The sequence below is a fragment of the Onychostruthus taczanowskii genome, unplaced genomic scaffold (assembly GCF_017590055.1).
Source record: "Onychostruthus taczanowskii isolate IOZ18803 unplaced genomic scaffold, ASM1759005v1 scaffold75, whole genome shotgun sequence".
NCBI lineage: Eukaryota > Metazoa > Chordata > Aves > Passeriformes > Passeridae > Onychostruthus > Onychostruthus taczanowskii.
In genome coordinates this window covers 2,325,150-2,340,812 of record NW_024505339.1, presented here as the reverse complement: position 1 = coordinate 2,340,812, position 15,663 = coordinate 2,325,150, and the positions used below count along the sequence as shown (strand labels likewise).

The following is a 15,663-nucleotide window of genomic DNA, read 5'->3' as shown; positions in this document are numbered from 1 at the left end:
TAATCTTCTATAAAAAACAATTATAGTGTACACTTCTGTTCTGAAGTTCTCCCTGTGTGTTTAAAGGGGTTTTCTCAGGCAACTGGATGTGAAACTTATTTTCTGATCCCTTTTTGAGAATAATATCCATTCAGTTTGGCTATAAGAATGTGTTTTGATTTTTTAATAGAACAGCTTGAATACTGCCAACACTGAACAACAAACTGACACAGGCTTCAGATCCCCCTCTTCTGGAATTCCATTTGGACTTGCAAAATAATTCCCTTAGAAATGGTAAACCCCATTTCTCCTCAATTTTACTGAATTCTTGCTTAGACTGGAAATAATTCCAATATCCTGCTTCTGTCTCTCTAATGTCACTGTGAGTGATGTGTTCTACACTTACAAATTGGTCAGAAAATAATTTGGATTCTGAAGCCTCTTTAATTTCTTTGGCTGCAGATGGAGTCATTGTTTTTAGAATTTCTGGATTGTTTTGATCCCTGAGTTTTGAATCAAAAGGGACCATTTATGTTTTTGGAACTACTTTAAACCAGTTTTTATGCAGTCTCCTCCTGACAAAACCAGCCCTTAGGTAATCTCAGTTCTGAACCAAAATTTGTGTTCAACCTAATCTTGGGCCTGCCACTGCTTGGATTTGCCTTGGCAAATTGTGCTGTGTAAATGCTGCTATTTTCATGTGAATATAATATAAAATACCCTCAAAACATTTGCTCTCCAGTGATATTCTTCGTAATATTGCTGATCTTGGCCATCTGCTGTTAGGTGTTTGTTAGGGGTAAATGCTGTTCCTGCAGAGGTGAAGATTTTAGAGCAGAGACAAATTGAGATGTGCAATATAAAAATTAGACTGAGTCAGAATTGCAGGAGAAGAAAGGAGGAGGATTTTGGTTTGGTCCTGATTCTCAATCAGTCACAAAGTGCTGTCACCATCAAGATTAATTGGTTTTAAGAATTCCCAGAAAAGGTGAAGGTTCCTGTCTGTTCCTTCCAACATGAACACCACCTAACACAAATTCCTGTTTTTTCTTGTGACCCTTGTTGAGGTTATTCTGTAACATTTTTGCTGTGACAGTGTTGTTTTGTAACTTCCATTCCTGTTCTCCAGGACACAACCTGCATTTTAATAGTTGGATAAAAGCATAAAATGAGGACTCCTCTCCTTGATTTATAAATATTTATAATGGAGCAAGGCTCCAATAGCCACACACTGAATTTCTGCCCAGGGTGACTTTCCTTAATGTTCCCATGGGAATGCCAGTGGCCCCTGGCTGAATACAGATGAGAGCTGTTCCTATTTTATCTAAACCATGGAATATCAGAGTGCCACAATGTGGGTGTGCAGTAATTCCTGCTCTCAGTCAAGCCTGGTGGTTTGGATCCCAGGGATGGATTGGAATGGGAAACCAATCCTGAAACAGGGCAGGAAATTCAGAGCTGGCTCAGCTGCAGTCCCAGGCCACTGCAGAATATTGAAAGCTGGGCATGGCTTTGTGTTCTGGTCATGTGCACACAGGAGAGCAGAGAAAATTGTGATAAACATCCCCTGGCTTCCTGCAGCTCCTTCCTGTGACGCAAACCAGGGAGGGCAGCTCAGAGCCAGGCTCTGGAGGAGCCCATTCCCATTTCCTGGCTTCAGGGAATTTTTCCAAATAGGTTTGTGCCCTTTTTTAATTTTTATTTTGAAATGATTGCACAGGAGCACAGCCATGACACTGGGATGATCAGTCTTTATGCTACAGTAGACAGGATGGTAAAACTTTTCAAGTATGCTTCTGTTTTGGAAAAAAAAAAAGAACAGAATACATTTTTTTTTTGCCATTTGGAATGTTTATTCTCAGAAGAAAAGAGCTTTTAAAAATTATCCTCTAGAGAGAAGACAACATGTTGCCAGGACATTTAATGTTCTAGCATTAGGGGATGCTAACAACACAAAACTTATTTTCTTTTTTTTCTCTTTCCCTTAACAAGCTCTTCAGCATTCCAAACAATAGTGAATGAGGGCCTTGAGCAGTATAAATATCTGTTTGTTTTTGCAGGTCTATAAAGGTGAATTTCAGCTTCCTGACTTCCTCAAAGAAGTGCCACAGGTACAGTATTGAATTAATTTCCTTTTTGTGGGTGTAGCAGCAAAGGATATCAAACAGCCTTTGTAAACCACTTCTTCATGAGCTTGATTTTCTGATTGATGGTGAGATTTGCTAATTATCCATGGGGTGGAATCTTGAACTCAGCATCCCAAACCTCTCCTGAATCCGTGTGTGACTCCAGAGTGAAGAGTGGTGTTTGTCACCCTGAGCTGCCTGAATATGCTGTGAAATGGAAAGAAAAATTGAGCCTCTTTTGTGGACCAAACTGCAAAGTTTATTGCTTGTAGAGGAGCTTTGTCTTTTCTTATTTTGGTTTAAAGCAAGTCTAGTCCAGAGGGCAGAGTTATAAGTACTGAAAGATTTTAAAAATAAATAGAGATGTTACCAAAGTCAACAAACCCAGCCATGGATAGAGGTGGTGTTGATTTAATAGCTAAGTGTGCTATGGAACTTCTGGTTTTACTGAAAATTCACAATTTGGAACCCCCCAAATGCTGTTCTTTGTCATCAGCTCCCTAAGGGACCTGCAAAAAAAAAAAAAAAAAAAAAAAAAAAAAAAAAAAAAAAAAAAACAAAAAAAAAAAAAAAAAAAAAAAACAACCAAAAAGAAAAGCCCTTATTGTGAAGCTCTCAAACTGTAGGATCTTGTGGGTATCACAGAATTGTAAATTCCCAGAATGGTTTGGGTCGAAGGGACCTTAAAAATAGTTTTTTTTTCCACCCCCTGCCATGGGCAAGGACACCCCCCACTATCCCAGGCTGCTCCAAGCCCTGTCCAACCTGGCCTTGGACACTGCCAGGGATGGGACAGGTTAAAAATACCCAGAAATCTACCACAAACAAAGCATTTTGACTTCTCCATTTGTTCAAATAAAAATGATTTGATTAAAAAGGAAAACTGATTTCTTTTGTTCCAGCCGAAGAAGACAGTAGAAAGGAGGTCTCGTGGCAAGATTAAATGAACGTGGAGCAGTAAAGTGGCATAGCTGTAGTGTGTGTTTCATGTTTTCAGAAAATAACCCTGCTGTGGCCACCAAATCTTTCTGAGCAGCCTTTGTGTGATCTCTAACGTGGGCTTGGCTTTTCCCTGGCTGTTTGCCTGCTTGGATCACTCGGTGCTCCTGCTTTGCTCAGCTCTGGAGAACCATCCCAGCCCTGTTGCTGCCAGCATTGTCCCTGTCACTGAGTGTCTGCTCCATGTGTGCTGCTGAACTCACAGGAGCCTGCTGGGGTCACTTCCACATGGGATTGCTGCTGGGATTGCAGGATTAACTACCAGAAAGCTGCAGGAATGGGGTGTGCCTTACCAGGAGGGGAAATGCTGCTGAGAGGGATTTATGGAAAATGCAGGGAGATCCTTCAGACTTGAGCACACAGTGTGTAGATGGTGTGCTAGCAAAAAAAAAAATCCTTGATTTTGAATAAAGCCTGGGTTAAATCCTTTAAATTCTTGTTTGCATACAGTATCAGTTAAATTATGTTGTTTGTGGTTTTCAGTTATCCTGGGGTACCCAGAAGAACCTGGGCCACTCTGCCTGATAAATTCCTTCTTCAGTCCATAGGATAGGGAGGTTCCTGCTAAATTCCAGGAGGTGAATTTATACAATTAGCTTGGTTTAAATACAGTATTTACCAAAATCTGAGCAGATTTATCCATAGCAAAGACAGACCATCCAAAAGACAAAAATAAACACTGTGGAAGAGTAAAAGAAGATTCCTTAAACCATAAAAACCTGATCAAATTGATGCTGATAGTGTTCTCCTTTAGTGTTAACATAATGTAACTAAGGAGCTCAAAGGTTTGGAGAGCAGACATCAGTACTGATATTTTTGTCCTCTAATGTAAAATAGCTAATTTAATTTTAATTTTTTTGACAGACTGAACCTATGGAATAGAAGATAAAATGGACATTTCTTGCACAGAAGGTAATAAAAGAGTGTTTCAGTTCTGCTCATTTGTTGTTCTTAATTCAAGATGATTTTTGTTTAACTTCTGTAACTCCATGGGTAAGATAAATATAAAGGTATGTTTTTTAAAGGAAGCTGCTAAAGATGAGCTGGTTTGTGATATTTGGTTTAACATCTCATAGCCAGTGTTTTCAAAAAGCTGCATTTTAGTCACTGAATAAACAGTGACAAAATTACAGGGAGCTGAGTAAATTCCAGACTAGTTAAAGAATGAGTGATGCAAGGTTTCCTGTGTTAATCCAGGGTTTTTCTGCTATCAGATCTTCTGGCCTGACAACAAAAGATGGCAAAATTTAAATCCAGTTTAAAAATAGCCCAAAGCAATATGCCCTACAAATATCCCCAAAATAGATCCTTACGTGGCCATAAATATAAACACCCTAAATACAGCCAAAAGCACTGCTCTGTGTAGAAATAATGGCTCTAAAATCTTCCCAGAGATGAATTACAGACCTTCACTGTGAAATCAATAGATAAACTATCATCTGTTCACACAGCCAATTTAAAATAACCAAGGCATCAACCTCATTTTGCCACTTAGCTCTGAAAAATGGATTTCAGCCTGCAATATTTCTGTCTGAAGCTGCTGCCCAGTTTCTGAGAAACCAAACTGGGACTTCCCAGCATAACTTCCCACTGGGTCACAAGGGTTTGGGATGTAAGTGGAAAATCAATATTTTTTTTTGCACCATGCTGCAAGCAGTCTCTAATGAAAAAGGAGGGACAAAGCAGCCCCATCCCTTGCAGGAATGGGATTTGTCATGGCAGTGGCTTTCCACCTGCTGAGACAACAGTGGCTACCCTTAATTCTGCCTTATTTGTCATTCCACAAGCCTGTCCAGGATAAAAAGCTGAATATTACCAGGAAAACTCCAACATAACTTTATTTATTTTTCCTTAGAAGATCAGCTGCTGCCTTTTCCATGGGAATGATCCCTCAGGCTGTCCCCCTGGCATCAGAGGTGTGCTGCTCATGGCCTGCTCTCCTCAGAATGTTCTCTCCTCTTGCTTTCATCCTGGTTTTGTTTCAAATTTTGTTGTTGTGAGCGCATGTAAACCTGTTAAAAAACAACAAAAAAAAATCACTGATGTTAATGTACAACTGCTTTACATTCGCACAACTATTTTTTTAAGGTTTTAAAAAATGCAAAAGCAATGCCTGTCTCTGAAATTGCTCTTCTCTTTTAATTACAGGGCTCCATCTTCAGATTTTTTTTGTTTCTTGTAGCAGTTTGGTTTTAAATGTACAAAGCTTTCAAGAGTGGTCTGTGCTTGTCCTGAAAGATTCTTGGTGGAAAAGTTGTTTTATTCATATGTGAAAAATGTTAAATATCTTTTATTTAAAAAGGAAAAAAAGTTGATAAATTACATGTACAATTACAATTCAATGATCTTTTGTATTTTATTTTTCAAAATAAATGCTTTAAATGTGATTTTTGTTTATTTATTTCTTAATTAACGGTCTTGTTTCCAACTTAATATTTAAATAATTCAAGATACTGACGTGTTAGTTATAATTCAAAATATTGATGTGAGGGAAGATATGATCTCATGTCCTGGCTTTGGATCTTATTTTAAGGTTTGCAATTTATTGCTTTTTGTTTGCTTTTAGTAGCTGGGTGATGAAGAAATACTAAATTGGAGTGTCCCACTGAGAGGTGTAACATGAGATTTGTTTGGTGCAGGTAGAAGTAGGTAATTTTAGACTCCTGAATTTGTTCCTTAACAGCAATTTTGTTCAGAGATGCTCTGCTGGGGGGGATCTACTGCTGTGAGTTGTACCCTAAAGTTTCGCTATTTAGGGTACAATGTGGAACGTTATTATTTCCATAAGTTATTTTTGGGATGGGTGTTGTGGCTCAATTCCTGCTCCCCCTCGCCGGTTCAAGGCGGTGAAGGCGGTTTCAACCTTCCCCACTGGTTCTGAGACGCCTTCGTGCCAAAACATTTGTATTTCCCCGGATTGTGGATCTGACGGAGTTTTGCTTTTCCTCCGTTTCTCCCTTGTTCTGTGTGTGGCGATAAACCCGTGAGGAAGGGCGATCTGCGCGCTCCTTCCCACACGCGCTCCCGGGGCCTCCCCTGCTGCCGGCTGAGGGCAGCGCGGCCCCGCCGCTCCCGAGGCCGCTCACTGACCCCGCTGACACCGCCGGGCGTTTCCCCGGAGCCGCTCGGCGCTGAGGGATCGCCCCGGTGCCGCCGCCGGTGCCGCCCGGGCGGCTCCTCCCGCCGGGACCCGGATGGGCCCGTACGTGACGCGGGGGCGCGGCCGCTCCCCCCGGGCCGGGCCGGAGCGCAGCCGCAGCCGCGGGCGGGCAGCAGGTGAGCGCGGGCGGGGACAGGCGGCCCCGCTCCCCTCAGCCCTCCCTCATCCCCTCCATCCCCGGCGGGGCTTTGCCCGCGGCCGTGGCTCCGGTACCGACCCGCGGCAGGTGAGGGAGCGGCGGGGAGGCCGCGGGGCTGGAGGGGTGAGGGGAGCGGAGGGACCGCGGCCGGGGCAGCCCCTCGCTAGCGGCGGTGCCGGTCAGGCTGTCACCCTGGCGAGGTGAGAGTTAAGAGATAATTATTAATTAATTATTAATGAATGATTGGTTATTTCCCTGACTGTTGGCGTGCCCGCCGCCTGGGTTTGTGCTGCTCCATCCAGGCGCTGTGGTGATGCCTGTGCTCCTCAGAGCTGTCAGACGGCTCCGAGCTCTGAAGGCTGTGGCGTTCCGTGAGGGGCAGTGCCAGCCCCGGTGTCCTGAGAGCTGTGGGATTCCGTGAGGGGCAGTGCCAGCCCCAGTGTCCTGAGAGCTGTGGGATTCCGTGAGGGGCAGTGCCAGCCCCGGTGTCCTCAAAGCTGTGGGATTCCGTGAGGGGCAGTGCCAGCCCCGGTGTCCTGAGAGCTGTGGGATTCCGTGAGGGGCAGTGCCGGCCCCAGTGAGTGCAGCCCCGGTGTCCTTCACCCTGGTCACTCCAGCCCCCTGCCCAGTGTCCCTGCTGTCCTGCAGGGTCACTGGGATGGAGAGTCCCATTCTGCCCATCTACACACCCTGTCCTTGCTCTCAGCTGCAAAGCTGAGTTACACTGCCCTTTCATCATTGTTGTTTATGACTAGAGATGCTGGGATTTTACAGTCCAGGATTCTCCAGGCCAGTGTTTAACAGTTTATTGCCCCTCTTCCAGGATGTTTCTTTGCTGCTCTGACACAGATTCATTGGAATTTACTGGATGTTGTGTCATTTCCCTCTGTGTTCGTACAAACCTTACAACCATCTGTGTCTCTTGAAGTTGGGGATGCAGACACTGCTAAATCAGGTCTCATTCTAGCCCAGTTTCTCTTTAAAAAGGGGGAACCTTCTAACAATCCAGTTGGTATCTCCCCAAAAAAACACATCCCAAAGAGTTACCTTTGAACAGGAGTTTGTGTGGGACTCCTGCAATGGGTTCATACATCAGAACCTTGACAGAAAAGCCTTTGACTGTATAACCATCCTGTCATTTTTCGTTGGTATGTAACTTTTTTGGGGTTTGTAACTTTGCCAACACTGGTGCAACCTCAGAAGGTATTTAAGAAAAAGTTGTTTAAACCAATATGGAGAAGTTGAGAGAACAGCAGAACCTTGAAAAGCTTTTCTAAATCTTAGCATCAAGCCCAAATCAAGGGTTGCTGTCATTCTCTGGGGAATGAAGCCAAACTGGCAGGGCCAGCTCATTTGCTGAGCTTTTTTTGCTGTGTGCGGGACAATATCTGAGCTGTCCCCAGCAAAGCTCCAGGAAGCAATCCTTGCTTTTAAATGACAGCTGGAAGGACTGGAAGGAGGGATTTCTGGTAGGGTTGGATGGTGCTGATGTGATATTTGATTTAATGATAATTTTATTTATTGGTGGTGTTTTCTGTTGATCTAGACCTAGATGTATTTGAAGGTGAAATGGCAGCACTTGCTTAGTTTAAATAAATAAATTCTGTAAATTTAATGAGAGATTTAAGAAGGGAATGTTTCTACACATAGTTAAAAATAATTTTTGCAGGTGCTTTGAGAGAAAAGAAAAGGATCAGTCCAGGTTTGGATGGGGCTTGGAGCAACCTGGTCTGTGGACCTGGAAGGGGGGTGGAACTGGATGATCCTTAAGGTCCTTCAACCCAAACTATTCTGGGGTTCAGATGGATGATGTTTTCTTCATGAAATGCAGAGATTAACTTCTGGTTTTCTTTCAGGAGGAGTCTGCTCCTGTCAGCACAGCTCTGTTTCACTGCTCCCTGGGTGAACAGGTGAAGCCAGCCTAGAGAGGGACTTCACTCACCTTTTAATGAACGTCAGAAAACAGGTTCAACTTGTCAGTCATTGATCTTTTTATTGCCACTGAGCTTGTTCTCAAAATCCTGGTCTCATGATGGTCTAAACCTCATTACTGAGGGCTTGTTCTGTGTGGATGTTCCAATGGCAGAGGAGGTTGGTATCCTGAGCAGAACATAATTAATGCTGTCTCATGGCTTTTTTTCTTAAACCTTGGTGTCATATGGAAGGAGATTATGAAAGAGGGAGAAAAATCTCTTTTTCTCAGGCTTCTAGCTCTGTTAGGAAAGAAGCCCTTTTTGGTGCAGTGCCAAATGGATGAACTTACCCCAAAAACCCATTCTGTGGTCAATAATGCTGGTATAGTTAATGGAGTGAATGTTGTTTATTCCCACTAAACTCCATTTAGTGAAATCTATGGGACATCCTTGAAAAATGCAGACAAAGAACACATTCTTGGTCATTCTTGTGTTCTTTTTGAGTACTTTAAAGAGAACTAGAAATAGCAGCCAAAGCACTGGTGTCAGGTGGCATCTTTATAAATAATACTTTCACATAAATACAGGCTCACTCTTATAAATGCTGATCTGCAAGCTTTTTCTGGGTGATAATTTGTTTATGTCCTTAAAGAAATCCCTAGCAAAATAATATTTCATTTCTATTTTGTCTATTTTATATATATATATATAAAAATTGTACCTGTGAGGCATAGTTGAGTTGTTTGGATAACTAATGATGTCAGAATAAACGTTGTTTTAGAACAAATATTAAAATTGTTAATATGGTGTGGCCCTTCAGAAGCACTTCCATTCTTATTTATCTGCCTGTGCATTGGACTGGGGTGGAAAACTGATTATGAATTGTAGAGAAGAGAAATTAAATCCCTCTCTGAGCTGAGCCAACCCTCTTAATGATGTCTGGAACTTCACAGTAGCTACTTATCTATGTTTATTAGGGTGTTAAACAGGATCTAGAATTCATCTCCAAATTTTGGGGAAAGAGGGCTGTGAACACTCCCCCAGAATGTGGAGATTTTGGTCTGATCAGGTCTCCACAAAGAACCTGTTTTGCTCAGGAGCATCCCAGCTCTGTCTGGCTTCACTCTGAACTCAATATTTCCTGTAAGAGCTGAGATCTAACAGTGTGCAGCATTATTAAGGCAGATTTTCAATTTTCATCTTTTTTTCGTGCTGATTTTCAGGGGAAGCATCCTTCAGTTAAATAAATATGCCAGATGTGCTTGTGCAAATAATCCTCCCCTTTCTTTATTTTATAGTGGTTTGAGAGAAGGTTTGGAGGTGGATAAAGCCTCTGGTGGTGGAATGTCTTTGTTAGGGAGTTGCGGTGCTGCTGGGGACACCCTGGGAACAGGGATTTTACATAACGCAGTGTAAGGGGAGCAGCGGGCTTCTCTTTCAGTTATTATTTTTATCGTGCAGTTTGTCAGTGCATCCCATTCTCCCCTTGAGGATGGACTGAGAAGCCTTGGAGGTGTTAAACCCAGCTGATAATTAGCAGCGTGCTAAGGAGAGTTAATTATTCGTGTCTCACGTGCGCGTCCGTGTGTGCTGTGCTGTGCTGTGATGCAGCGGGCAGGGAAACGCCTGCATTCCCTGGCTGCTGAGAAATCCCGGTTTTCCCATTTCCTAAGGAATTCCAGAGCCCGGCCGAGCCCTCCCCGTGCCCGTCCCCGCTGCCGGCGAGCGGCTGAAGGTGACAGACGGAGCCGGGTGTCGCCAATGTGGCAGGGACGCGTCCCAGCATCCCGCCCCTGGCAGGGCCGTGTTCCTGCATCCCGCCCCTGGCGAGGGACAGACTGGGACAGCGGCCACCCAAATTCTTCCAGCAAATGACATTTTCCTGCAAAGGCGCGCCGGAGCCAATCGCTCCCTGCACCGTGCAGCCAATGGATGCCGGGCTTTTCCAGCCCCTGCCAGCGGCTCCGCGGCTGGAGGGCCTTGGAGCAGCTGTGCCAGCGACATTCCTGCCCGCTGCCCTCTCCGGGGGTGCCTGGCATCCCTGCTCCTCCTCCTCCCGGGAATAACGCTGCTGCTGGCAGCGCTCGGGGCCACGCGGCCGCTGCGGGGAGCGCGCCGGCGATTGGGGTAATTCGGGTGATTAATTTGGGTCTCTCTTCAGCACTGCCACGGCCTCCTACCCAGCAGAGCTGCTCCCCAGAGCCAGAGGGATGGTGGTAGTCACGGGGCAGAACAAAGTGAGTGCCACCCCGGATGATGCCATGTCGAGCTCGGATGCAGAGGATGATTTCCAAGAGCCGGCCACTCCCACCGCCACCCAGGCAGGACAAGCGCTACCTCTGCTGCCCCAGCAGGTAAGAGCTCACCTGCGACCGGCATGATCACGGCAGCACAGACTGCTCAGGTGCTGAAGAATTCAGGATTTCCTTGTGGATACTCAGCTCGCTTAACGCGTTTGTGTAAAACTCAGTCTCTTGAATGCATTTGAGTAGCTCGGCAGCTTTACTTACAAGCTCCATCCAGGTTTGGACTTGAGACATGCAATCAAGTGTTTATTCTGGTACTTCAGGCAGCCTGGGGGGGTGATAGTAAGATTTGAGGCCTGATGTAAACAAATGCTTTTTTTTTCAGTGTATAGTATAGTCTGGTTGTGTAAAGGAACCAGCAGAGTGCAAGTCCTGAGGTTGACCTGAGATTTCTTCCCTTTTGTTCTTTCTGTGTAAGGCTGGGGAAGGAGTTTTGTTTTGTTCTTTCCTTTCCCCAAAAGAGCCAAGAGGAGGCATTAATATCTCAAATATCTGCCATTCCAGCTGAGTGATTTCTGCTGTTTCAGATTCCCAGCTACAATTAAACCACTCCCTGATTCCTCCCAGCATCCAAAGCATCCAAATTTTCACCCCTCAGAGCTCCCTGATCTGTGGCAGCGGGGCAGGAACCACCCATTGTCCCGGTGGCAAACTGCAAGTGCCTTTTGAAAGCTGTGCTGTCACCTTGCAGAGGACTGGCAGCTCCTTTCTGATGTCCTGGTTGCTTTTGCAGTTCCCAGAAGTTGTCCCACTGAACGTGGGGGGGATGTTTTTCACCACCAGACTGTCCACGCTGCGCAGGTACGAGGACACCATGCTGGCAGCCATGTTCAGCGGCAGGCACTACATCCCCACGGACGCTGAGGGCAGGTACTTCATCGACAGGGATGGCACCTACTTCGGGTATGTACACACCCTCAGGGCAAGCTTGGCGAGTTCTTACTGAAAGCTTCTTTTTAGACTTGTTTTTAACAGTTCTTTTCCTTAGAGTGCAGCAGTTAACCCTGCACGCCTTCAAAGCATCGCAGGAGTAACTGCAGTTAAAAATTCTTTGTTGGTTGTGCAATGGGAAAGGAAAAACAAGAAATGTTTTGGATTTGTGCATTGTCTCCCCTAGAGTATCTCCTTTCAAGGTATCAAGATGTTTTGATGGTTTAAAGAAGTGTTTGGAAATAGGAAACTCCTTGCACACCCCTGGTTTTTAATTGATATTCAGTATCTGTAAGGAAGAGGGAATGGAAGGAATGAGTCTAGGATTCTTACACAGTTGAGAATACGATGTTTTAATCTTTAAACAGGATATAACTGCTACAATAAAGCACAAGCTTTTAAAGAATTTGTTTTCCTGATTTATTTTTGTTGGTAGTGCCATATTCCTTTACCTCCAGGATCCCTCCTGAGTGCTTAGCTTTTATTTTATTTTTGATTAAACTAACCATGATTACTAATGCTCTGTTTGAATGGAGGTGAGATTGCTACAAAAGGTGATCAGTGTTCATGGGTTCAGGTCTTTGCCCAAAGCACACATTGCAATTTATCCCAAATTTTGTGTTTCTCCTTTATAGACATTTCCTTATTGCCTTCAACAGAAGAGCATTGAATTATTTTCAAAGCACTTTTGAGTTGTACCATAATCTGGGACAGAGATAGATTAAGCCACTGTGTTTATTCTAAAATAATTGTGTCTTTACACGAGGCAGTTGTTGGAAAATCAATTAATTTGTGATGTTATCAACCTCAGTTGAAAATACAGCTGGAACAGAGAGCCAGGGTAGCAGGTGCTGTATTTGTTGTCATTCTAAGATTGCAGTAATGCTTCTTTTATTTGATAAGGTTTTCTTAGTTAACACTTACAAAGTGATTTCTTTGGTTTTTTTGATAAGGTTTTGTTGGTTAATACTTATAAAGTGATTTTTCTCTCTGTCAAAAGATCCTGTTGCTGAACAGTGTTTCAGAACTACGAGGAAATGTTCTGTCTCTTTTTAAAAAATTCTGATTATTATTCTGTAAGTGGCCCTGATCTGTGATGAGAAACCTCCTTTGCAGATGTCCCATCCATTCAGCTGGATCTGTGTGGAATAAAATGTCCATGAAAATGATTCTCTGGGAAAATGCAAAAGTTTATTTAGTCCCAGACCTAAATTTGCAATGCGGTGACCACAATTGCTTTCCCATGAAACACTCTGGCCTCTTCTGTATTATAAATGGTTTCCTCCACAATAAATGTTTGGTTTAAAAAACACTGATATTTTTTCAAATGAGTTTTGACATCAGCTGAGGCAAAATGTGAAATAATGGCTTGGAAACCTGAACGTGGCAAACAGTTGTACAAACAAATGTTGGGAATAAGGCTCATTTATTTCAGTTACTGTCTCAGTAGAGCAAACAATGAATATCCAGCGTTTCCTGTCCTTTCCCACCTGCAGCAGTTTTGGCAGAAATGTGTTTGTTAATGATATTTTTGCCCTTTTTTTTCAGAGACATACTAAACTTCCTACGATCTGGTGACCTGCCCCCCCGAGAGCGAGTGAGGTCAGTGTACAAGGAAGCTCAGTATTATTCCATAGGACCCTTGCTAGACAATCTAGAGGATATCCAGCCTCTTAAAGGAGAAAAAGTTAGACAAGCTTTCCTGGGCCTAATGCCATATTACAAAGGTAAATAAACAAAGTAGCACTGACTGTTTCTTCTAGTGGGATTCCAGTGTTAAACCTCGTGCTTTCAGTCTGCTCTCAGCTCCCAGACTGATCCCATTGCAGCTGGGAAGTTTATTCTGTATTTTTTATGCTGTTTGGATCTTTGAGGTCTCCACATCCTGCTGCATCCCAGGGTGTGGGTTTGTGTGCTTAAAAGGGAGCAAGGTTAGGCTGTAATGTTATCAAATGAGAGGGTTTGTCTGCATTTGTTTTGTAGGACTTGCAAGTGAATAAACTTGGCCTTGTAGTGAGGCCAGATTACTTGGGCATGTAATAAGGCCACCAGGCTCACCAGATAACTGAGATTGATTTGATTATTCTAGATATTATATAATATATATAATAATATGTATTGATTATATAATATATTAATTTATATTTTTTGTTTAATAAGGCCACCAAGCTCACCAGATAACCAAGACTGATTTGATTATACTATATATTATATCATTATATAATGTATATAACATTTCATATTAATTATATAATTATATATTAATTTTTATTTCTTTTTATATATATTGTATAATAAGGCCACCAAGCTCACCAGATAACAGAGATTGATTTGATTATTCTATATTTTCTAATATATACATTATATTATATATAATAATATATATAATTTTATTACATTATTCTATGTAATCGTATATAATATTATATATAATATATTAATTATGTAATTATATAATCTATTAATTTTTTTAATATGATAAGGCCACCAAGCTCACCAGATAACGAGATTGATTTGATCATTCTATATTTTGCTACCTGCTGCTAATGTCATGCTGAGAACAGCTGCAGTGAAACGTTTCACATGCAATAACTGCTTTTGTTCTTTCCCTCGGCCCTTGGCTGGGACCCTCAATGTGTCTGTTTTCCAGACCACTTGGAGCGGATCATCGAGATAGCCAAGCTGCGAGCCATGCAGAGGAAGGCCAGGTTTGCCAAGCTGAAGGTGTGTGTGTTCAAGGAGGAGATGCCCATCACTCCCTACGAGTGCCCCCACTTCAACTCCCTGCGCTTCGAGCGCAGCGAGAGCGAGACCAAGCTCTTTGAGCACCACTGCGAGGTGGACGTGTCCTTCGGGCCCTGGGAGGCCGTGGCCGACGTCTACGACCTCCTGCACTGCATCGTCACCGACCTGTCCGCCCGCGGCATCACCGTGGACCACCAGTGCATCGGCGTGTGCGACAAGCACCTCATCAACCACTACTACTGCAAGCGCCCCATCTACGAGTTCAAGATCACCTGGTGGTGAGCAAAGCAGAGGGTCAGAGGACTCCCAGAGGACAAACGTTCTTTCAGAGTTGCCTGGTAGTGAGTGTGGTGGCACATCGAGGGGTGAAAGGACTCCCAGAGGACAAATGTTCTTTCGAGATGGCCTTGTGGTGAGTGTGGTGGCACAGCGAGGGATGAAGGGACTTCTGGAGAACAAATTCTTTCAAGATTGCCTGGTGGTGTGGTGGCACATCGAGGGGTGAAAGGACTGCTAAAGGACAAATGTTCTTTTAAGATCACCTTGTGGTGAGTGTGGTGGCACATTGAGGGGTGAAAGGACTCCCAGAGGACAAATCTTCTTTCAAGGTCACCTTGTGGTGAGTGTGGTGGCACATTGAGGGGTGAAAGCACTCCTAGAGGACAAATTCTTTCAAGGTCACTTTGTGGTGAGTGTGGTGGTACTTCGAGGGGTGAAAGGATTTCTAGAGGACAAATGTTCTTTCAAGGTCACTTTGTGGTGAGTGTGGTGGCACATCGAGGGGTGAGAGGACTCCTAAAGGACAAATGTTCTTGGCAGTTACCTTGCTGCTCACATTCCTTGGGATCAGCCTGCTGGCAGGGGTTGGGAACACCTCTGGAAACTTGAAAAACCAGCCTAAAATCAGACTGTTGGCTCAGGTACCTTAACGAGGCACAAAACAAAATCACCTCATGCAAAGGATGGAGGCTGAACATCTGCTAAAAGGTGCCACCAACCACGTGGCTTCAGGATGGAATTGCGGATTTTTCCTGCATTTTTGGGAATCTGGGGTGCTACTAAAGCTGACATTTCAGTTTTACCCTCTTAGAAATGTTTTAGTTCCTCCTTCAGCTTTATAAAGTTTGAGTCACACCCAGCACAAAGATCTGGAAATGTCATTTTGATGTACTAGATAATTAAAAAAAAAAAAGGAATATTCCTTATATATTATTAATTGTTGTCAGGATTAAACTGTATTTCTTTTTTAATTAAGAATCTATGTTGTGAATTATAATGTTGTACTTCAATTATTTCTGTTGTTATCAAAAGGAATAGCAGATCTGGAATATATTCCTTAATGCTTTTAGGAATAATAACTGTTCAT

At 43.5% G+C, this 15,663-nt stretch overlaps 2 protein-coding genes and 1 long non-coding RNA gene across 12 annotated transcripts in view; 2 read left to right on the top strand and 1 right to left on the bottom strand.

Moving 5' to 3' along the window:
* Positions 1-5,491, top strand: part of TPST1 (tyrosylprotein sulfotransferase 1) — a 22,348-nt gene extending 16,857 nt beyond the window's left edge. For 2 of the 5 annotated variants that reach the window (XM_041423097.1, XM_041423096.1), the window contains exons 4-7: positions 2,040-2,090; positions 3,008-3,083; positions 3,969-4,016; positions 4,960-5,491. In XM_041423097.1, coding sequence (XP_041279031.1) covers positions 2,040-2,090; positions 3,008-3,052 — 96 coding nt within the window. In that variant the 3' untranslated portion in view covers positions 3,053-3,083; positions 3,969-4,016; positions 4,960-5,491. The remainder of the gene's footprint in view (positions 1-2,039; positions 2,091-3,007; positions 3,084-3,968; positions 4,017-4,959) is intronic. The other 3 variants (XM_041423100.1, XM_041423098.1, XM_041423101.1) reach the window with 3 other exon arrangements.
* On the bottom strand, positions 4,917-6,330 carry LOC121345848. Its single transcript, XR_005954014.1, has 2 exons — positions 6,195-6,330; positions 4,917-5,116 (listed from the first exon to the last, which is right to left on the bottom strand). It is a non-coding gene; the product is annotated as an uncharacterized LOC121345848 (long non-coding RNA).
* KCTD7 (potassium channel tetramerization domain containing 7) lies at positions 6,329-15,663 on the top strand. 6 transcript variants are annotated; one of them, XM_041423105.1, is made up of 6 exons: positions 6,512-6,603; positions 8,260-8,369; positions 10,478-10,670; positions 11,424-11,525; positions 13,101-13,279; positions 14,203-15,663. In XM_041423105.1, the coding sequence occupies exons 3-6, from the start codon at positions 10,570-10,572 to the stop codon at positions 14,577-14,579; spliced, it is 759 nt and encodes a 252-aa protein (XP_041279039.1). In that variant the 5' UTR covers positions 6,512-6,603; positions 8,260-8,369; positions 10,478-10,569; the 3' UTR covers positions 14,580-15,663. The 6 variants fall into 6 exon arrangements, with proteins under 6 accessions (XP_041279038.1, XP_041279039.1, XP_041279037.1 ...); XM_041423103.1 differs by having other exon boundaries at positions 11,356-11,525; XM_041423104.1 differs by lacking the exons at positions 6,512-6,603; positions 8,260-8,369 and adding an exon at positions 6,329-6,490 and having other exon boundaries at positions 11,356-11,525.